This window comes from Temnothorax nylanderi, unplaced genomic scaffold (genome assembly GCF_030848795.1).
Source record: "Temnothorax nylanderi isolate EJ_2023f unplaced genomic scaffold, tnyl_v1.0 TNYL_tig0064_pilon, whole genome shotgun sequence".
NCBI lineage: Eukaryota > Metazoa > Arthropoda > Insecta > Hymenoptera > Formicidae > Temnothorax > Temnothorax nylanderi.
Genome location: NW_027249126.1, coordinates 504196 through 528264, shown reverse-complemented (window position 1 = coordinate 528264; position 24069 = coordinate 504196). Strand labels below are relative to the sequence as shown.

General features: G+C 48.3%; 2 protein-coding genes across 3 annotated transcripts in view; both read left to right on the top strand.

Moving 5' to 3' along the window:
* The window catches only part of LOC139773557 (uncharacterized), a 65622-nt gene that overhangs the window by 36225 nt on the left and 5328 nt on the right, over window positions 1-24069 (top strand). For both annotated transcript variants that reach the window (XM_071708074.1, XM_071708075.1), the window contains 2 exons: window positions 23511-23769; window positions 23855-24021. In XM_071708074.1, the coding sequence (XP_071564175.1) occupies window positions 23511-23769; window positions 23855-24021 (426 nt within the window). The remainder of the gene's footprint in view (window positions 1-23510; window positions 23770-23854; window positions 24022-24069) is intronic.
* Pits (Protein interacting with Ttk69 and Sin3A) lies at window positions 1707-19626 on the top strand. The gene is made up of 5 exons (XM_071708071.1): window positions 1707-3569; window positions 14879-15030; window positions 15224-15410; window positions 15626-15870; window positions 15950-19626. The coding sequence occupies exons 1-5, from the start codon at window positions 2810-2812 to the stop codon at window positions 16088-16090; spliced, it is 1485 nt and encodes a 494-aa protein (XP_071564172.1). The 5' UTR covers window positions 1707-2809; the 3' UTR covers window positions 16091-19626.

Sequence of the window (24069 nt, the reverse complement as noted above, 5' to 3'; positions counted from 1 at the left end):
TATTATCGATGTAAATTGATCTCATTAACGCCTGATACGCTATAATTACCACTGAACTGTACCGTTTCTTCAGACGCGATCGGTATTCAGTTTCTTGGACGTTTAAAAAAATTTACACGTGCAATTCTCAATACTGATTTATTCGACCTGGAAGGATGACGCACAGCGTGTGGTGTCGTTTCGTTTCGATACGACACCGGCGATAATGCACCTACACCTCGGTGTTCCTATCGACCGTTATCACCGGCCGCGTTATCGCAAAAAAAAAAGAAGCGATAAAATAACGCGCCATTCGTGTCGACTCAGCGGCTGCGACGATAGTAAATGATCATTGTTTATGCCACAGAGATTAGAGGGGATAGGCTGCGGAGAGTCGACTGCAACGAGAAATACAAGTTCCTCGCCGGTTTTTCGCGGTACAATACAAGTTCGCGGGATGATTATTTTTAACTTAAAAATCTTGCGAATTGAATTAAAAATTATTTCGAGGAATTTAATGGAATAATTACAAATAATACGTGCAAATAATACACAGATACATAGAGATAGATATTATTTGTAATACGCATTATACAAATAATACGTGCAAATCTCTGAAAAAGTATTTCGTGACAAGGAGCAGCGGTCGATACGACGATGATATCGAGTCATTGTCACGTAACGCTGCCTAATGAAGACGCCGAGATACTCGAGACGCATTTGAGGCATTCCAACGTACACTCGGTACCTTCAAAATTCGACATCGCGTTTATTGATTCGCGCAAACAGCCGGCATCCCGTATCGCGTTAGCGATTCTCGCCGGGCGCTTAAATTATTGAAAAAACACCGCTCGCGCGATAAAAACTGCAACGGCGCGTTTCCGCGTGACTCCATGTATTTTATCATAAATAATCGTGAGATTTCCGCGCAGCGTCACGTCAGCCCCAATCTCAAGTCCTTTATTCGCATTCTCGGTAGCGAGATACTTCGATAAGAATAATCGCTAATACGGTTCGGTCTCGCGTTTTCACGGCTGTGTAAAACCGGCTGTTCATTGCGAAGAGTGGGCGCCGGGTTGATGCAAGAGAGAGAGAGAGAGAGAACGCGCGCGCGCGCGCGCGCGCGTGCACACAGCATGCAGCCTCCCACCGTTCCCCCTCGTGATCCCCGACGCTCCGAGCTTTCCTCCCCTCCCCCCCGCTTCACCCCCGGGTAACCCTATCGCGCTCCGCCGGATCCCGGTCGCTGCCTACGTGTCCCCCTAGGGCACTCCGCGGCGCGCCTGCGCAGCCTCGCGATTATGACGTCATGCACCATGACGCCACAACGTCCGATTGGCGGAGCGCGTCGTCGTCGCCGTCGTCGTCGTGTCGTCGTAGCTGTTTTTTTAGGGACGACGGTGTTACGGGTCGCGGGGGGGCGGCGGGAGGGGGAGGAGGGACGGCTTGGCAATGGCTCTTCGCACGCGGGGGGGGACGAGAGGAGCGCGCGCGCGAGAGAGAAAGGGAGAGAGAGCGAGAGCGAGAGAGAAAGAGAGCGTACATAGATCTGCCAGCGGAGACGGGGGGGAGAGGGGGGGGGGATCGAGCGGTGCCGAACGTGGCCGAACAAATGCGAGCGACGCGCGAAAGAGAGAAAGGCAGCCTCGGGAGCGAGAGGGACGGAGCTAGGTGGGGGACTGGGGAGGTGGGGACGCGGCGACGGTCTAGCTTCGGCTTTGCCGCCGCATTCTCGAGCGTTCGTTTCTTCGTACGGCAGTCGGACGGGCGAGCGCACGTCTCGTCGCGCCGATATATCCCGCGTTAATTTTCGCGTGTTCGTCTCGTGTTCGCTTGCCGAGAAGAAGAGAAAGAGAAAGAGAGAGAGAGAGAGAGAGAGAGAGAATCCACAGAGCGGAGAAAGGGAAGAAGAGTATTACGGCGACGGCGACGACGGTTGGTCGCGATCGCGTGTGCCTCGCGTTTTTGCGGTGCTCCGCCGCCTCGCGTTTCCTTTCCCGGTGCGTGCGAGACAGTGAGATACACCGAGTTGAAAGGGAAGCACGGAGATTCGTGGCGAGCGCCTCTTTGAGCCCTCGGAGGGCGCGCGCGAGTTTTCCCCTCCCCCGCGAAGATTGGCGAGTGACGCCGCGGATTCCCGCCGCCGCCGTGCCGTTTGTTCGCGGCGCCATCGCGGGTTTCTCTCCCCTTTCGCGGATTTCGCCCGCGGGTCGTTCGCTCCGGGTGTCCCCACGCGCCGCGGCGAAGTGAGGTGAGGCGAGGAGGCGAGGCGAGGCGAGGCGAGGCGAGGCGAGGCGAAGCGGAGCGGGCGTCGTCGGGCGTCGCTACGCGTTCGTCCTCTCGCGGCTCATGTGCCCGCGAGCCGCGTCGACGGAGTGCGCGCGTGACGGGAGGTGGTTGACGTTATCGTCGTCTACGTCGTTATTTCGAGCGGCGGTTATTTCTCGGACGAGTAGTGCGGCGCGCGGTCGGGATCAATTCTCGTTACGCGGAGCGGAGTGATCCCGCGCGAGAGCGAGAGGAGGTGGGAGATAAGTAGTGGACAAAGCGGACGATCAAGCGGGAGGATAGTCGCGATAGCGTTTAAGCGAGAGAGATAAGAGCCCGGGGGAGATATACGTGCCGCGAGACAAACAGTGGTTGTGAAGTGATAAATCGCCGAGAGCGACAACAGTGGACGATTGCGAACACCTCCCTGCCCCCCGTGAGCGTCGGCATCGCTCACCACCACCACCACCACCACCACCACCAGCACCAGCACTACCACCGCAATCGTTATCAAACAGCGGGAGAGTTCCTCGACGCCGACACGACGTTTCACGCCGGCAGGATGATGGGCAAACGGACGCAGTGCTATCTGTGCGACCTGCCCAGGATGCCGTGGGCAATGATAATGGATTACGCGGAGCCGGTGTGCCGCGGCTGCGTGAATTACGAGGGCGCCGACCGGATCGACCACGTCCTCGAGACGGCGAAGCAGCTGAAGAAGGCGCACGGCTTCCAGGACGCCCGGTCGTCCGCGTCCAAGACGTATCGGACGAGCGCGGGCCACACCGAGCACAACGGCGGGACGAATCTCGACGTCCTGCCGATCCAGAACACGCCGCAGGGCAGCCACACGCGCCACCACAACATCGCCGGCTACTCGCAGCTGCACCACCGTAACTCGATCACCGAGTTCACGTCGGGCACGGCGGCCGCGGCCGCCGCCAGGCAGCAGCAGCAGCAGCAGCAGCAGCAGGTCGGCCGCCAGCAGCACGGCGACGAGGGCCACGAGATCGCCAACAGCATCCGGAGCAATCCCCCGCGTCTGTCGAACGCCCATCTGGCGGCGGTCGCCGCGCACCAGATGACCCTCCACAATCGCGGCATCACCCAGCTCAAGCGCGGCATCTCGGCGATCGACGAGGACGAGCACAGCGACAAGCGGCTCTCCCTCGAGGAGCAGCATCCGGTCAGGCCGCCGCTCACCCGCGGCGACTCCCTCCCCGCGGTCAGCCTCGCCGTCAGCTACGTGCAGGACAGGAACAAGGAGAAGCATCCGGTGAGGGCGCCCAGCTTCGAGACGGCGACCACCTTCAAGGCCAACGGTGAGTCTTTCTCCCTCTGTGTTCTCTGTTTTTGGGTCGCGTCCCGCGCCCCGCGCCCCGCGATCGATCGATCGCGCGGCGGCGACGACGACGACGGTCGACGGTGGGGTCGTGGGGTTCGTGTCCCCCTCGAATCCGCGATCGTTTCGAGGGTTCTCCCCTCGTCTTCCCTTCGTCGCGATATACCCTGGGAACTTGACGAGGCGAAAACATCGCGGCTCGATGTCCGCGATGTGTGGATCACGGCACCGTGGAAGGTATTATCGCTCGATGATTTCATTTGTTTGCGTTCGTCCTGAAATCTACTTCGGAAGCTTTATTCTGGTTTGCGATTGTTTACAGCGCGTAGAGACGAGATTAAACCAAGTACGCACGCGGGGCACTAGGTCGTGTGTGCATTGCCAAACATTGATCTGTTGAAGCCTTCGGGAAAATCGATTCCCGGTGTTGCGATTAGATTCCACAGATACGATGCATAAACTCATTCATGGACTCTTCATTCATAACGTAGAATCATTAGCCACTAACGTGTGAGATCTTTTAAAAATAACTGTGTGATTAAAAGATCGCACCTTGAAAGTCAATATTTTACGAATCCAATTTAACGTGAGTAGCGGGACACTCGACAGAAGTGTAAAATCGAGTTCCGCCGAGTGTTCTATTATTGTCGAGTGATCGTAATTTCCTCTAGAGATTGCGTTGTAGCTCTAAGAATCTCTATAGATGCCTCTCGGTTTCTTTAACAATGAGTCATTGAGTCAAAAGTTAAAATACTTCTGTTTGGCGTGTGAGAACCATCGATTTACTTTATACCTGATGTTGAATATAATACGTGTGGCATATTTCTCAAAACAAAAGCCTCGCGTCAGCAACCGTCGTCTTCGCTTCCATGTAAGAGTAAATAAAATACCCGGATATCGGGCAAAAAGTGTGTCCGGCATTCCGGCCTTTTTACGCGACGCGCGCGCGCGCGCGGCAGCTCGACACAATTTTTTAGCGGGCGGTGTTCTGGCGTTTTTATCGGTTCCTACTATAAATAGTTGAAGAGGAGGGCTCTGCGCGCACAGTCATTCGTTAGTGGCCATCTGGCGCGAGGAGGCAACGCACGCACACGCGTGTACGTCGATGAGGACGACGACGACGACGATGCAGAGATCGCATTAAAAGGAAGCAACGTCCTCTGTCGCGTCCTCGCTCCGCTCTCTTTCTCTCTCTCTCTCTCTCTCTCTCTCTTTCCTTCTCCACCCCTTCGTTTTCCCTCCGCTCTGTTCATATATGTATATGTATATACATGTATATCTGTCTCTCTTTCTCCCTTTCTCCTCTATATCTAGCTCTCTGCCTTCGATCGGCGTCCGAACGCGTACAAAAGAGACGTACGTCGAGCACGTGATGGGACGACCAAAAGATACACACATTTAGTTGCCATGTCGTGACGTGTTCAATCAGGTGACGTCACGCCGCCGTCGCTGCTGTCTCGTCGCCGTATTTATACCCGATGAATGAGACCGTTGTACGCCGGTCGCTCAACAACGAGCGAATCTTCCGCTCGCGAGCGCGAATTTTTATACAGCGACGGGATGCTGCGTTCGCGTCTGGTGAACTAACGTTGCGACGCGTTGCATTACGCTTCGCGCGCTCGTAAGATAAGGGGAGATCGCGACACACAGGTTCCTCTCCTTTCCCCGTCACTTCGCGAAGCACGCGAAGCATGATAAAGTCTTGTTTGGGGCACGCTCTCGCCACCGCGGAGTGACTTCGTTCTTCCCTCTACGTCACGGCGCGATACAGAATCGTTCGCGCCGCGATTAGTTGCTCCCGTCGCTCCGATTTTAACGAAATACGGAACCGACGCGCGGCGAGCGTTGAACCAACGACGAGAGATCGGAGCGAAGGCCGCCACGCGCGAACGGCGTCGGCAGTAATTATCTCCGGCCCGATGCGTTGGCTTTGTCGTTCTCCGACAAAAATGCATGGGCTTTTATCGGAACAGAGATATAAGGATTCATTCTTCTTCCTCTACGCGGACGCGAGGGAGATGAATGAACGTTTGGAGCGGTCTTCGATTACCGTTCAAATCTCCGTGACGTTAACTTCAACGTCACTCTGACGCTGCTGGTTGGCTCTTCCTTCTTTATAGATTTCGTTCACGATTTATTAAAGCGGAGCGAAATCGCGGAATTCCGGAAACTTCAATCAGGTGACGTCGGAAGTAGTGATTCTACGATCGCACGAAATTCGCACGCGAGTGGCCTTGCGCGCGCAACATTCGATCGTACTCCGCTGCATAACTCTCATCTCTCCTCTCTCTTTCCCTTTGTGATGGCGAGTCGCTCTTTTCTCGCGCGACGCGGCCCGTGACGCGCTTTTCGGTTCCGTCGTCTCTCTCTATCGTTCGCGCTTCTCTCTTTCTCTTCTTCTCCCCGTCTCTCCTTCTCGTCGCGTCGCATGTCGCATCGCGGCGACGAAACCGGTCCCGAGGTTGTCTCCTCCTCGGCGCGGCGCGCCGTGACATTTTCGCCGGGATAACTGTAGCGTGCCCCCCTTTTCTTGCTCGCGCCGCTCGCTGCTTTTCACGCCGGCGAAAGATACGCGGCCCATTGACGATGACGGCGACGTCGTTGTCGCGTAATCCTACCCCAACCTTACGTAATCTAACCTGATCGTACGCGCGCGGGCGGCACGGTGACCTTGCCTCGTCGACCGTTATTTTGACACTCTAAATCGGCGGGGTCTTTTACGGAGAATGAGTGGATTGCTGGATTATTTAAAAAAGAAAATCATCCATTATGTCTTTTATCTACTTAGAATCCGTAGATCCACTTTGTTTCTCTTACGAAAATCCACATAAATTCTCATTCAAAGATGTCATTAATGCTCTGTCTTGATTATAAAATAAAACTTGTAGTTTTCTCTCTTTTAATCTACCGTTGTTGCGTTCCGAGATGACGGAATGCTCCGCTGAAACGGAATTTGTACGGATAACAAAGGTTTCTCGATCGTCCATGAGTAATAATTCTCGGAGGACGATAACCTGGCAGAGATTGGAAACGTGCGTGCGCGCGATGTTTTCGAGACACCCAGTGCAGTGACGTAGAACGCCATAAACAGCTGAATATATAATATATTGTCGCGCCGTCTGGTATCAGTCGCGTTATCTCACCCGATAACAGCCCTCTAAAGATAATCAGCGATCACGAACCGTCGCGTTATCGCTGTTATTCAATGCGTACGAACTGCCTGCGTGCGCCTTATTAAAATATTTTCAATTGCCTAGGCTAATAGACTCGAGGATATCGCGTCGATCGCAATGATAATCGCAGAAATATGTCTCAGAAATAGCTGATTATTTTCTTCATATCAAGGATACTTTATATTATTATTGACAGAAATCTGTCTCTATGGAAAAATATTGACGGTTATATCGCGATGGCGGGATACGGTTACATCGTGAAAATACTATTGTAACGAAGTAACCGTGGAAAAAAACCCATCAGAGAAGCGGGATTTGCTTATTTTTCCTGTCGAGCTTTTTTTTTATCCTTGAGGTTACTGTTTCCGTTCAAAAGACAGCGTTCACGTTTTACGTGTACGCGAGTTCCGATAAAAATAGATTATCGCTGGCAAAGATTGGGGTCTGGAAATAAACGCGGAGATCGCGAGAGAGAGAGAGAGAGAAGGAGAACCTTTGAAATCCGGAGAAATTCCGCTTGTTGTTTGATTCGGCCATCGATTATTGATCTTGAACTAAATGCTTGCTAGATCTGCTCGACAACGTATTGCTCGATTTATACATCGCGAGAACAATTTCAATAACCCGCGAATGAGAGTATTGCGTCTTTTAAACAGGAACTGAAATAAAATTTCCAGCGAGCTCGATTTTTAGCATCGCAAACATGAGAAATGTTTAACTTCACGTATAAGAATAAGAATAACGTGTGTAATAAAGATAGTTTTCATATGAATTTTTGATTGAATTTAATAATGTCACAAATTTAATCAATTTTATAATTTTATCATTTAATAAAAAGTATTGTATTTTTTGTTAATCTTCATTTCGACAAATCAGTCGTTGCAGCTAATCCATTATCGAGATTTCATTTCTCTGGATGATATTATAAATTATCTCGAAACTCGAAATCAACTATTTCTCGCGTTTGTATCTACGTTATTCTTCGCTGTCATTCATCATTGGGGTTTACAACGAACGGATGCTCGCGCGTGCTGACAGTATCGTTTTTCTTAATTGAAACCAAATCTCGCAAATGGACGTAGCTCCATGGCAATTTAATTCTTTATTATTATACTTTGTGGCATATTCTGTTGTACTTGTTCTAAAAATTCTCAAACGTTTAAAGTATTGCCAACGTCAAGTTTAGTTATTTACTTTTCGCTTTACGAAAACCTAGTGCCGATTTAATAAATTAATTATAATCTGACCTTAAATCACTTTTATCCCTTGAAATATGTAATTCGCGATCCCGCGTTTATTACGTGTAAGATATTGCGTCAGCACGAGCACTATTTCCGTAATATTCCATACTACAGATTCCACCGACTTTCTCGTTAAAGATTTGCGAGAAAATCTTTCCGCGATTCGTTCTCTATATCTCATATATATTAATGGCGCAGCTTCTCACGCGAGCTCGTATCAATAATGGATTGACGGTGGTAAATGGAGGAGAATGAGATCGCGGTTCTCCTAGTCCGACGTTCACCGGCTCGAAACGCTCAGAATTAAACCGAACGTGATCCGTTGGGTTGTTTGCGAGAGAGCATCTCGTTTCGCGAACGTCAAGCACGTACGTTACGTCAGTCAGTTTCCGTGCGGCAACGTCAGTTGCGATCAATCATGCGGCAAGAGGCGACGGCAGATACGGCGACTGGCCTGTTTGATGACCGGCCAAAGCGCCCGCGCGCGCGCGCGCACCTCACGTTCGCGTACGTGCGACAAGGAGCTAGGTCGAGACGTTCGGGAGGAGAAGGGCGAACCAGAAAGAGACTTTGTTCTCATATTCATGCGCCGGGCGTAGCGTTCCGCGCGTCTACCCCTATATCGAACAGATCGAAGATCGAAATCAGAGGCGATAAACGCGCCCGAGTAGCGAGATTCAGGTATCCGAATACGAAAATTCGAGGATCCGTCCGCGTTTGCAAAGATAATCCTTCGCGTATCGAGACACATTATCCCCGGGCAAATATAGTCGCGGGTGAAACAACGAATAAACCTAAAATCGAAATAAAAAATGCTTCATCAGGTGCGACAGAAAAAAAATGTAATATTATAAAGTGTGAACGTTCTAGAGATATTAAATAAAGGTGGCTTCAACACCAAATTTGTCAAACAATATCTATACTATTTTATTAAGTCATTAATTTTTGATTATTTGAAGATAAAGATTACAAATTAGAGACAACGAATTATGTAGCTAGAAATATTGCTGTAAGCAGTTCTGTCGGTCGAATTAATCGTCGAGTTTGATCGAAGTCGCTCTAACCGCACATCACGCTGACAGAATTGAACATAAATATTAACAAGATCCCGCTCGATGACCGAGAACCGTCAATATTTATTTATTCTGTGTCACGTGAATATATTATTCACATATCACGGGTCGCTATTTATGCATTAAAAAATGTAATGCGAAACTTGTTGATCGCTCCGCCACTCTCGACACTTTTTCTTTCTTTTAGAAGAGAAAAGTGGATTACCCCCATAATTGATTAGACAATTGATTAGACAATTGATTAGACAATTGATTAGATAAATTAAAAAAAAAGAAAAGAGAATGAAAAGCGAGAATAAGCTTCAGAATGCTGCTGTAAAGCGTGAATCGTAGTAGGATATAGTGGCGAGAGATAGATAGCACACCTCGATGAGTCGCGCGTTTCGCAACTGTCATGTCGTTGTTACGTATTGTGAGTGGCCGATCGATCGCGTACAGATAGATACTTCGCTCTCCTGCCCTACGTCATCGGGACGAGTTTCATGTACGTATATACGGCAGAACGGAGAGCGTGTGTACACGACGACGACGACGACGCCGACGTGCCTGTGAAGGGGCTGTACTTTCGAAACAAGGCCACTATACGACGGCCAGCGATACGCACCGTCGTCCAGGGACGTGCGAATTACGCGCTTACGTGCATACACGCGCGTTTCGAAAGGATCTCGTCGAACGCGAGTCAAACATTCGTCACGTGATCTCTGTTGAACACGAGCGTTCAGATAAGAATTCGTCAGTGTGTTTCCCCGCGAGTGGAGCCAAATTGTTGTATAAGCATCGGTCTAGGAATGCGGCTTTTTGGAATAGTTATAGAGAAAGAGCAGAAGGAAGTGGCTTATTAGCTTAATTTTCCAACGTAGCTTGAAGTATTTCTGACTCTTTACGATATCTCGTATACGTAACGAGATAATTCTCGGTTGTAGAAATTTAACAATGTTTACGTACTCGAGCGATAAGGAGGACCGAGGGATAAAACTTCGTTTGGCGATAAGATTACTCCGACTTCTTCAACTTCTTTTGGAATGAATATTCCAATCTCTTCACGCGGATACGGAGATACTTATTGCTTTATACTCGAGGAGGAAACGTACGAGACGTCTATTTGAATCACTGCCTAGGCTCGTGCGTTTTAACACTTTTAACCGTGAGTCATCGAAAATAATAAAATTTTATTTCAGCGACAGAAACGGCAGCATAAACATCGTAAATATACATTTTTCCATCGCCGTACGCGTATTGGTGTAATCGCGTAACCGCTAGTTACCGTGCATAAAAATACATTCCGATAACGATGTGTATATTTCTGCATCTGTTTGCGCGACGTTAATCTTTTCAATTTTACTAAACGCATAGCTGTGCGAATATATTCTAGCGACGCTCAATGATGCTGACGGAGCGTCCGATTAGATTATTGCTTTTTTCTCTAAAAACCAAACTTGATGTTATCAGATAAAGTGAACGGTGTAACGAGAATTGACTGAGGTTTTATTTGTAACTAACAGAAGGAAATGTCTGTTTAAGCATCGAGATTGCAGACCAACACGTGTGGTTTTCGTTATAAATGGGAAAAGCCGAGAAACGAAGATTGACAAATGAAAGAAAAATTCGAGAAATGAAGGTTGAAAAATGTTCCATTTGAATTCTGTGCAAATTTTAACATTATTTGATTTTGAACGGGATTAATTCTGGGAAAATGACCTCTTAGAAAATCGATATATGTCGAGATATAATTCACAAAAACGCATCTCGTTACTGACACTCTAGAGCACAAATTTCCTTATACCGCGACTCTCTTCTACCGAAAGATCTCGTCGGATCTCCTCCGGCGTTCACCGTTTCCGCCTCCCTGGTCTTTCAGCGGCGTGCTTTGGCGCTGGCTAAATTGAACGTCCGAAAGCGGCGACAGAAACAAGTTCGTTTACCGGGAAACCGCGAGAATGCCGCGCAGCTGTTCCGAGGAAACCGAGTCGGCGCGGTGCGCGTAACGCGAAAGAGCCTCTACGAATAAATCGCGAGCGCACGCTCGGCACGGCCCTGATCGAGTGTGTGACTAAGCCGCGCGGTCGCCTACGTGCGTGATGCGATGTGTCGCGGTTACAGAAAGAAAGAAAAAGAGAGAGAGAGAGAGAGACTCGAACGCGCGCGCGCGCGCGCGTGCATACGTTTTCCCCCTCGCCCCTCCGTCCGTTTCGCTCGCTTCAACGTTCCTCTTCCTTCTCGCGTAATCTCACGAGGATGAAGAGACGTCGTCGCCGGTCCTCGGCGCTCTATCGGAGCCGTCACGGAAAAGTACCGGTCACACGTCTACCCGGTGGCACTCTATCTGTCCTTCTCCCTCCCTGCCGTACCCCCTATCTGCTCCGTATGCCGTAGGCGAGGCCTCGGTGACTCGCGCGCGTACACATCGTCATACTACGGGCGGGAGGCGCGGGAGGCGGAGGACGCGTATCTGTGCGCGGGATTGCGTGTCACCGCGAACAGCCGTGACCGAATGATGATTCCTTCCTCGCTCGCTCGCTCGCGCGGCCAACAAGTCGGCCGCTCGTTGGTATGTGTACACGAGTTGTTCCTCTCGCGTTCGTCGCCTCCCGTCGCCGCGTCGCCACCGGACCTCTAACCCTCGGGTGCAGAGATGCATTCGACGTACATGTACCGAGGCGCCTTACGCAGAGGCGTGTTGATACACAGGCGCTTCGCGCGCGTATTTTAGCTCCGCAGTTAAAAATAGCACTTGACGGACGAGGATGACGTTTCGTATTTGCAAAAACAGGAGGCGGAGAGAGAGAGAGGAGAGAGAGAATCGCTACACGGGATCGCTTTACGGTCGTGGATTATTATCGACGTTTCAACACTGGCGACGCGGTTGTAGAATGGATTTTAAAACGCCGCTCCTGTTTGCCCCGGGGACTTGTACGGGACTTCTGTTTTATCTGTAGATTAGCATTCTGTTCACGATCATCGTGGATACGCGTGTCAAACCTTGACGATTAATATTGACCCTCATTAGTCATATTAATTTTCTAGGGTTACCGATATAATCGCGTTGATCTCATCCAAGCGTTATTTTCGCGCGACATTCCAGGGTCAATGTGAACGCCACGTGCGCTTCGAAAGTACACCGCGAATCGAACTCCGAACTCCGAAACTCTCGTAAACAACGCTATCGCGCTACTTTGTAGTAATCTCGCTTAATTGAGTTACTTGAGGTACAACCGTGGACAAATCGGTTCCTTTCGGTCCGCGATAACATCGTCCACGCGTTTTTTCGACGGACGAAAAAAGACCATCGATATCAGGCAGCCACGATATGCTAAACATAGAATTGAAATGAGGGATATCGTGTTTCAAAGTTCGACCCATCACGCTTATCAAATTATTCAAGCGTAATCGTAAAGACGCCGAGGATTCCGGGGTGGGGCGGAGGGGGGGGGCGGTGGACGCCGAAGTTTCGTAAGTTTCCGGACGGTCGGGGAGAGTATCCTGGAGCGTATTTCGTTTGACGAATAACGACCGTACGTGAGCGGAAACCCGCGCAGGGTCGAAGACGGAGTCGCTCGACGCGCGTACAAAGGCGTCGCGCCAAATGCGCGTAATTGAAGCAAGTATGTATTCCGCTCGCTCGCGACGGGATCGTGACTACGATTAGAGAGGCGAGCGCAGCGAGACGTACAAATCGCGCGACGTTACGATCGGCGTAAGAGAAAAAAGATGCTCGTCCCGCTTATTATGCGCGTTATATCGCGCGTTGCATTCTCGGAATGAGCCGCTCCACTTAATCCTTCGAGGCGCGCTGACAATTCTTAGAAGATTGATCTCGACATACACGCTGTATAAACGGAATGTACAAAAATTACGGAAATTACAAGCCTCGAACGGATTGACATAAGAGGCTTGTCGTTTGTCCATCGAGAGAGAGAGAGAGAGAACTTTGTATTAAAGTTAGAAAATCCAAGTTCTTGGAAAAATGGGATAAAACATTCTTCCTAGATGTGAGGCAATTTTGTGAAAATTCTACTTTCGACTTTGATAAATATACAAATACCTTGAGACGATTTAAAATTATCAGTCATCCAATTGCGACGTTCCTGCTAGCTCGCGCCGATCACGGGAACAGCGCGAGAAAGAGACACGAGGGGCATGCATGTGGGAACTGTAACGTTGACAGAAAATATATATTATGTACGACACGATAAAACGTAGTGACTGAAAGGAGTAATCGGTCCGCGATACATAAAACATCGGGTAAACGATCGGCGCGTGTCGAAGGCCAATGACGATACGACGCAATACGGTAACGTGGCCGTGCCGCGATGATGTGTCGTCGTCGCCGTTGTCGTTGCTCGTATGCGACCTGCGTGTTAATCGCCTCGGCTGCTTCTTAAGTGGCTCGCCGAGTAAACATTATCGAAATGCACCGCCTCGTGGCGACGCGCGGATTTTACAACTGTCGCGAATAAGGTCGACTCTTTCGGTGTACATATAGCGATAAGCCCCTTTCACGAAGATGAAATCGATGAGCGGCAATGTTGTCATCTCCAGAAGTTTACGTTATTATTTGCATAACGGCTGATAAAAACTTATTAGTTGTGTCATCGCGACAAAAGTGTCTTCTGAGAAATTAATGGTCTCGGCTAATACTTATCACGGTTAAAATCGCGAGTAACAATTCCGTCCAGTTTCGATACATGATGCAGGTTTTATCTTAAAGCGATAAAGACACCTTACCTTGGATTTCTATTTAATTTAATATCGGTTAATTGATAATAGAATATTTTCAGGAACAGGCGTTCTCTACTTAGAGAAGTCAAAGGTCAAATATATTTAACTTCGTAACGACTAGAAGGTATTTTAGCTTACTGAAACTCCTCGTCGAGGCACGCGGGATCCACGTAGGATCCCGCGGAGATCTCGATTCAAGGTCCATCGAGCGAGCTCGGGAAACGCCGTTACTGACGTAATCTAACGTGCGCGGATAACGATTAACTTCTATTCTCGCCTCGTTCCTCGCAATCGTTTTCGCTACCATTATCGGCGTCGGCGTCGAGAAGAAAAACGACATTTATTTCTGCTCGCCAATGAAGTCATTGTGCTATAAAGGCGATTATTATAAGGGGGGAAACATTCCGCGCGCAGATTGCACATGGCAAAAAGTGGACGTGGGCAAGGACAATCTCAACTCACGATAAATTAACGATCACTCGCCGTGCCACGCCGCGCGTATCGATCACTTGCACTTTACCCTCGGGGAAACCCCTAACAAGCTCGCTCCCGAGTCCGTTCAATCTTTTTCGAGGATCCAAAAACCGTGTTTCGATAAAAAAAAGAAAAAAAAAGAAGGAAAAACGAACGTAACACATCAAAAGAATAACCGTGCTGAATAACTGCGAGAACCTGTGTATAAATTCGATTACATTGCGGGATGTCACTATTCTTCTGCTTTGCACATTAAAAATAATTTATGAGCTCACTCTAAAAAAGGCGCTCGATGACATAGTCACATCTTGAAGGAAAAGAAAACAATTATCCATATATTCTTTGAAGAAGAAAAAAACTGAAACGGAACAAAGCAAACAAGTTGAAAGTAAGGAGGCGAAAAGTGAAACTGCATAATTTGCACTTATCCTATATTTACATAATTATTATCTTTTTTTCGCGCAAACTCCTGAATGTCGTGTGAATATTCTTTCCTGAATATCCGCCTCGGAAAGTTCCCAGGGCTCCGATATTTTGCATGTTTACGCTGTTATATATCCGGAAATATAATAAATTAGAGCGTGCATTTGACGGTATATACATTTTCAGGAGCATATGTTGGGCCGTCCATACCGTTGGCACCGACCAACGTCGCGGCCAATGGTGGAGGATCGCCTCTTCGTCCAAGAACGAGTCCTCCACCGCCGCCGCCGCCGAGTCAGGAAGGCGCCAACGACAATTCGCAATCGAATCATCATCAGGTACGCACGAGATACATGTTAATTATCAGCTAGCGCAGCTTCAGCCGGTTCATTCATAGCCGACGGTCCATATTTATACGCGCGCAATCAACGTTTCTGCGCGCCTTCTGGCCTGCTGAACGCCTACGCGAACGAGTCCATCATAAGCCTGTAATCTTAGAATGCCAGCTGAATGTGACACTTCCTCTTTCAGGGCACGGCGAACGGTCCGTCACCGATGGCCGCCCTAATGTCAGTCGCTGACAATCTGACATCGCCTGAGCCGGTGCCACAGCCACCGAATAATCCCAGTCCTACTAGCAGAAGTCCGCCGACCACGGCTGCGAACGCTCAGCAACGCAGTGCTTCTAGAGGCTCCCAGCACAGCCCGAACAGTTCAGGTAATTGCACCAGTACTGTATTTATCTACATTTTCACTTTATCTATCATCTTGATATGGTCATTCATGTTTATATAGAATATACCTGCGTTTTATCAGATTTATTGAGCGAATCGTACGATTATAGAACGAGTTTTTAAAATGTTAAAATCAAACTTCTTGTAAGATTATAACGCAACGTCGAATAACGTCGCAAAAAATTGTGTGAATTTACAGGCTCCTCGGGCAGACGGTCCAGTAGTTCAAGGCAGGTGTCATCGACAACCGTGACGACGTCCTCGGAAGGTGCGGTCGCTCAAGCTGCCGGTGCTGAACCAGTCACGGCGCCGACCCTCAAGTGTACGCTATGCCAGGAACGCCTGGAGGACACACACTTCGTGCAGTGTCCCAGCGTACCGCACCACAAGTTCTGCTTCCCGTGCAGTCGGGACAGCATAAAGAGACAGGGTGCTGGCTCGGAGGTGAGTACCCTGGATATCGCGCATTGGTGTCCTAAATATTCCATCAACGATACTCATCGGTTTTTTGTTCTCGTTTCAGGTTTATTGTCCGAGCGGTGAGAAATGCCCGCTGGCGAACAGCCAGGTACCGTGGGCCTTCATGCAGGGTGAGATAGCTACCATCCTGGGCGAGGATACCACGGGCACCGGGCTCAAAGTCAAGAAGGAGAGAGAAACTTAAAAACCCTCTTTCAATGTCGAATCAGGGCTCAAATTTTCTGTCCCTCTTTGTATGGAGGGGCTGTTATATGGTTGGAACCGTGAAGGGTTTCACCGAGCGCTTTTGGTAACGGTGATAAAGACTCGTTGGCGACACGCGGGAGAGCCAACGAACGACTCGAGCCAAAGACGTTGTCTGGTACGATACGGATTCTCACGAAGTTGTTGACGTCAATGATAAGGGGGGGTTATGAAAGGGGAGGGCGAAGAAAAGGGTGGGTAGGGTTGGGGGAGGGAAAGTGGACGATTTGATTTTATTCGAAGCCGACGGGTAATGACGCGTTTTGATAATGTGATCGATGTCGTACGGTATTTTATCTTTTGTGATCGGTTTTGAGAAGAAGTCTTTGGCAAATTGTATACTGGCGGTCGATTGTTCTGCTACATACATGTACATACGGATTTCGTAGAGAGCGGTTGATTAACACGACGGAAGCAGCGCATTATTTTTCGCGGGTTAGAGGAGCAGTGCGCGACGTTGAAAATCGCGACGGCATTTGATGATGCTGATAATTTGTTGCCCGGTTGGGTTTGTACTTAGGCTTGATGCCTTTCTTCATTGTCTCTTGTATCGCGGGCATAATTGCTTGCGTTCTTTTACAACACACAAACACACACACACGCATAGACACTACAGCATACATATACATACAACACACAGACACATCATGTACACAAAATACCAGAACACGTTTCACGCACACCTCGAAACGGAAACATTGACTTGGTATCGCGAAACGCACGCGATCGCATTGTACTTTATTTTTTTTTCGTCCAATCGAATGAGATTGGAACTCGTGGATTTTAATTAATGACTAACGCGAGAGACAAGTATCCGTCTCCGCGGTTATCGCCGCCCCTTTTTCTATTCTTTTGTTTGTATACTCTTTCTACCTATACTCTTCGCTCGTTGTATTATATAATAAACATATGACGGAAATTCGGACCCAGCGCACGGGTTTTCTGTACATTGTGTATATGTGTATATATCTATATTATTAATAAAGCGTATAACTGAACGAATTTTTAACGTTTTTTAAGTGTACAAAAATCTATATTCGTTTTTGCGTTTTGTCTTATTAAATTATTATTATCCTCTGTCTCTCTTTTTCTCTCTTTTCTTTCGTCTCTTTTTTTTCTCTTTTCGTTCTCGCGAAGTTGTATGTCGTCGTCTCTTTAAAAGGCGCTCTTTGGCGTGTAGAGACCTCGCGAGGGCACACGTTGCGTTTTACTCGCACTCCTTACAATCGCGCTCGTCTGGTCTTCGGGGGGGGAAGTAACAAGAAAAAAAAAGTAGAAGAGTCACGTGAGACACGTGAGCACATCGCGCCATCCAGTCACATCCGCAAAGCGGATTATGTAATATGATAATGTCCGACTGTACAACGTCCACTTTCGCCTTTAGTTTATGCGCTAGACATTTAAGTCGAGGGCCTTTTGGTTTTTCATTTTCACCGATGAAAAAGGCACGCCCGTCAAAATAGGAACCACATACTCGCTATGTCTAAACGATAAAAAAAAGAGTGAAGAGGGAGAAAAGTCAGGCAGAGGCACTCGCTGGACGCGCCCGAGGAGGAATCCTTTCCCGCGCGACGATCGAGCGGATCTTCTCGCGGGAAGGGGTGTCCGTTTTTTTCTTAGGCACGCGCGCGCGCGGGCGGCTCCTTTTGTATATATTTGTACAAAACAGATCGGCACACACGTACACATACACATACATAAGCGAAAGGGGAGCGGTTGTCGGAAGTTGTCGCGGGGGAACGAGCGCTTCGGAAAAATAGAAGATTAAAAGGAAAAGAGAGAGACCATTTTTTTTGTGTCGCGCCTCGTCGTGCCGCGGACGGATTCCGCCGAGGCTCGAGATATCCTCCGCTTCCTCGTCGACGGTACGCTTCCTCGATTTAGCGGCGACGAGTGATATTTCGAAGCTACGTCTCGCGCGAAGCGGCGTCTCTGCTTAAAGTGCGTCTAAATTTGTAATGTTATTGAGCCGTAAAGTTACCAGTGTGATGATACCAATATGTTACGATCGCGCTTTCGCGGTCGCGATTCGATTGCTCATGTAATTAAAACTGGCGGGTAAAAAGAAGTAAAAAATCGAGAGGCACGGATGCGTTCTGTCCACTTATCGGCGAAAGTTAAAGCGATTATTATATCACATAGGTTGTTAAATATATTTTATTCCTTTCTTTCAGTACCGCGCGCGAGAGGGGCGTGTATCTCGTGAGATGTGCGTCTCTCGCACCTAATGCCGATCAATTAGACATAAAATATATTGAACAACTGCATGTACGCATGAATAATTGTATCTTGACTTTTGCCGATAAGCATGCGTGCGCTCTCCCTAAGTTTTCCTTGCATATTACATTGATCTTCCTGACGCATACGCGCCAACATTGTAAGTCTAGACGCGCTTTAGCGTCGCGCAACAACTGACGACGTAGACGTCGAGGGGAGCGCTCGATAGCAATACTTTTTACAACTGTAACGCGGCCCTCGCCGTCGAGTTCCGGCCGAGGGGGTAGCTCTCCCGTGGAGACAACCCTTGACTTGGCCAGGACCCGGCGGTGGCGGCTCGCGATCTTTCTCACGCATAACATCTGTTTTCTCGCGCGCGCGATACCCGCGAGCTCGCGCTCTCCTTTTAACGTATTAAATCCGTAATGAATCCTTGTACCGGAGTAAACGGAGAGAGATCCTCTCTCGACAACGGAGGCTTGGTCGTCGCGTGCCGTATCATTCTCCACGTCCGATCATACTTTCCGTATATGTATATCCGTTGTATCTCTCTTTCTATCTTTCTCTTCTCGGATAATAATTCCGCAGCAGGATCTCGTTTCATGCCCGCTTGGGATCTCGTTTCTCAAGACGGTGCTTTGCCGTACGAAACTCCGCGATACGAATTAATTGGTAATTATCGAGATTGCTTGACGTTATCCCTCCATCCGTCCCCGTTGCTGTCGTCGCTGTCATTATTAACGGTTGACCGGGGATGAGCGGAATTGGGGCGCGCAGGGAATAAGGGGGTTGCCGAGCGTCGCGATGACGCTCGGGATTACGTTGAGATAATCGTGCAACTCGCTCGCTTTCCATCCGATTGTCAATTGTCGACGACAACGACGACGACCAAGCCGCCCAAAGTCGCCAATTTCGGCTTTTCTCTCTTCGATGAGGCGCGCACGGAGGGACGCGCGATAGTCCTTCCCCGATCGAAGGCGAAAGAACTCTTACGCTCGTATCGTAATTCGTTCCGTTTGTCTCCTATCGTCCTTCTTTCTGTTTTTCCCCCTTTTTTTTCCTTTCTTCTTGAACGATTCTCGTATAGCTAACGCAGATACACGAAGTCGAAGAGATATGACGAAACAATATGTCGAATAGCAATTGTAGTAGTGGATAATGAAAATTTTCTAGTATACCATACCTCGAGGAACGCGTAACATTGTACTGTTTATCGTATGTATGCAACAAGCAAAAACAAAATATATGTGTTGATGTGAACGAATGCGTTTCTTTTATTCCAACCACCTCCGCACGAACTTCCGCCGTCAAATTGTAGCGTATTTATCCCAATCTGATATCAGCGAAACAGTTTGACAGCGAAAGTTTACATAGATTGTAATACGTTTGTTATTTACTCCCTTATTTCTCACGCTGAGCTTTTATTCCGCCGTCGAATGCGGCAAACGCGAGGATCGACCGTGACGTGTCAATTTTCGTCACGTTTTTATTATCCTAGACAGCTTCAACTTTTCATTTTCTAAGATTAAAACGGCAGCGTGCCCCTCATATGTATATTCGCCAATATTTGCGATCTAAATTTAAAAGTCTCTAATGAAAGTGGTCGATTTGGGAAAACGAGACAGAATTTTAGATATTATGATCATCCTCCAGACTTCAGCGATTCCTGCTCCTGAGAGCATTGCGAATATGTGTACGTCAGAAAACGTATACAACGACCTTAAGCCCGAACGTTCCGCCTGGGGTCCGCAGTCGAGGTGGGGGGGGGGGGGCGAAGGAGGGCCGCGAGCCCTCCCGAACCGTGAAAATCAATGCCAATATTCAGCTGGGGTGGGTGGGATGAAGGAAGGAGGGCGGAACGAGGAACGCAACGTGGCGGAATATTGATCTGTGCACGTTCCAGACGGCTCGGAAGCCACCATCTCCCCGCGCGCATATAGCGTTGCGCGATGACTCCGCGCGCTTAAAGCGGATGAGACGTAAATTATTCAACGCCCATGATACATGATATATAACCACGACGAATGGACCAGGCAAATAAGATCGTTCTTTCTTGGATGGGACTAATTACGTAGGGAGCTCCCACATCGTCTCTGCGAAATTGGGTTAATCCAACACGGAACCGGAAATTTACTTTCTCTCGAAAGACGCGTATTAAAAATGAAAGAAAACAGATATTTTTGACAGATCTTTGTATACTCGAAATGTCGCGGTAGTGGCGCAAAATTAACGGCGACGGAGATTTTTGATTATGTATCCTTGGGTGCAGCATAAAAAAAAACGTGCAGAGAGCCCTAAAAATGCGCAACATAAAGATCATGCGTATCAGTTTAATTTGCAGAAGAAAAAGCTTTTCTCTCTCTTTCCGTTTCTCTGTTCCGTGCGGAATTCGCAAAAGGAGGATCGGTTCCTCGTGCACGGGCGCGCGGTCGGCTCTTCTCGCGGCCGAGCTATCTTTCGCCTTTAAGGGTCAACATTCCCGAGCGTTACCATGCACGAAGACCGTTATTATATGTTGATAACTCGCCGTAACAGGGTGACGAAAGCCGAGCGCGATAGCGCGTCGCGTAAATTACAAACCGCGGTGATTAACGCGAGCCGGCGACGATCACGCCTTCGCGATCGCGCGCCAGATAAAATTGTGAGATATCGAGAGAGCCTCCCTGCCGCCCCGCCCTGCAAACAAAAGCCGCGCTCCCCGTGCACGTTGATCGCCACGATTCTCGAAGATTAGATACGCGCCGCACGCGGTTCGTCGAAATGCAGCGATAAGAATGTTTTCAGGCCACATTAGAGCGATCGTAAGATTGACGCGACGTTCTTACATTCGATCGTATAAATGGCCCTCGAAAATTCTCTGCGACGGTCGCAAAATCAAAATGTAGATCAAAGAAATGAAATGCAAAATGAAACGGTCATACGTACTTTTAAAAATTGAAGACTGAAGAGATTGAATTCATTTAAATCGGAGATTCTCGAAAGAGCGAATTAATATCAACTTAAAACTGATAAATATACATTCATGGATTTATATTTTATCATTTCGAAATTGTTCGAGTCTTTTGTGATTATGTAAAGGACTTTAATTTGTATTTCTGAGCGAATGAACGTCTCGACGCGCACGGTCGGTGACCGGTCGCGGAGCGCGAAAAGGCGCGAATCTTGGGTCGAATGGACGAGTCGACACCGGCGTCGGTCCATCGTCTTTAAAGGACGTCGTGCATTACGTACCTTTGACGTACTGTTATTGAGCACGCGCGCGAGGAAGCGTTAAAGCGGCCGAGGGTTTCTCGGGCGGCTAAACGCGTGTAGTGTAGCGGAGAGAGGATCGTTGACGTCATCCGACGTCCGATCGGCATCTCCACCGGCCTTTCGCTTAAAATTAGTGTCCTTGCCGCGCCGCGCCGCGCGCCGGCCGAGATGCATCTGCTTTGTTGCGGCACGCCCCGCGTTGACATTTCCTTTGAAAAAATGCCAACGCGATTTTCCCCGTGGACGCGTCCACGCCGGGGCCGGCGGGGGTCCGGGGCGCGCACATCTCCGCGCGCGATGACGCATATAGGGGGACGTAGACGCGAGAAACGGTCATCCGTGTAACGCGCGTGTTTCACGCGCGAGTTACTCGCGCAGCAAAAAGCGCCGCCGGCGTGTTATTCACAGGTCAAACGCTACGAGCGGTATCGGCCGGAGAATATCCTTGCGCCGCGTCGTGTTCCTCTTTTTTTTGCTTTCTTTACTGATTCTTCGACTAATTCTTCGCGGAATTCGTTTCCCCTTAAAATGTCAGAGTAATTCTGGAATAATTCCGGAGTGGTCAAATCGAAAGAGACAGAAATCGGCGCCGGGTGAGGAGAATCTCGATGTAATTTAACAGCTAGCGATGCAAGTGCTCGCAGTTGACTCCGGCGCGCAAATTTGGCTTCCCCTTTAAGAATCGATACTGTTGTCTATAGAAACGTCGGTTGCAGCCGGCCGGGATCGCAGAAGGTACGACGACGTAGCTGAACGTAGTGCGGGAACCGCTTGATTTCCAGTCGTAGTCGGGAAAGAGCTGGAACGAACGGGAGGGCGACCACCCCCGCTTCAAAGAGAGAGAGAGAGAGCGAGAGAGAGAGAGAGAGATTCAGAGCTTTATTATCGCCGGTCCTTGAACCCGCCTTTGCGGCTCGAACGTAACGCCAACGTTCTTCCGTTCTCTCTATCCGAGTTATTGCGTTTTTGATTGATATACCATTCGCTATAGGAACAGTTATTTTATATTTATTTTATACACTCGACTCGCCCGAATTTATCTCGTGCTTTTATATTAATTTCAATAAGATTATCTCCCAAATAAACGGAAGTGCTAATCTTGATTGTAGAAATATATTACATAATCAATAATTTTTTCAAGTATAATAGAATGTTATATATAATTATATATATGTGATATATGTATATACATATACATATACATACATATCACATAGAGTACAGAAAATGTTATATATATCTTTGGAAGGTTTAACGTTTCATCTTTGCTCTGTTGAAAGAGAGAGTGTATTCTTCGTAATTGCACGTGTGCACGCACGATGATTCGCAATTCTTTTCTTACGCTCACATCGTTGTTTGTCTATTATAATTGGGGTTAAACGCCACGTGCATGTCCAAGGACGCCGCGCGCACCTCTGCCTGCCAATTGATGCATATTTTAAAGCGTACGATAGATATTGTTAGGTCACTACGTACGGATATTTAGCTGTTAAATGTTTCATTGTAAGACATGCGACACACATTATTATTGTATGCCGCACGGTAAAGAGAGCGGTCGCATTATATTTTCACACTCTGTTAACGTGACACGTGGTCGGAAATGTAACGGGTGATTACTCCAATTATTTACCACCGCTTGCGCGCGCGCGCGGAAACTTTCTTCATTTGATAACTCGATAAAAGTTATCAAGTTCACCCGCAGTTTGCTGCATTTAAATAATTAATGCGACAGATAGCGATTAATACATGTGTCATCTCCTGTTTGATTCATTGACAATTGTTTTTCGTTTTATTATTCTTTTACGATAAAGATTTTTCTCGCGTAAATCTTAAAAATAATGACGACGTGGAGGAAAATGTTATTCCAGAGGGATATCTCTTTCTTGTTATAGAGAAAATTCGAGTTCTCCGGAAACGTGCAACAACGGAGTCTGCTCTACGACGCCTCCAGGGGAGATGACTTCCGTTCGCACGTGTTATTGCAAACACGAGGGGAATGCAGCGCGCAAAAAGGATAATGATATCGCGACACACAATGGGAATCGGCATCCTGCGACTGCCGTATCTAAAAAATCGATTGTCACGAATAGAATTTCCAAAGACGGCAAGGAGTCGGATAAAGGAGCGAGACGCGTTACCAACGAGGGAACGGTATTGAACATTTACGAGTTTATTTAGCCAACATTTATTAGTCATCCGAATATACTTTTCACGATAATTACGTTATCCGTTGCAGCCTAACGCGAACCGATTGGCAGAAGCGCAGCCTCCTAATCTCGAATTAAGTCCCGAAACGTCGATCGCGCTCGAAAACGCCGAGAAGATTATTAACAATGCAAAGATACAACTCATGGAAGTCTGCGCAACGTCGAGCTTCGATTCTGCACGACGGAATAAAAATACGTGAGTAAAAAAAAACCTGGTTTACAGAGAGAGGAACATTCCATCTCG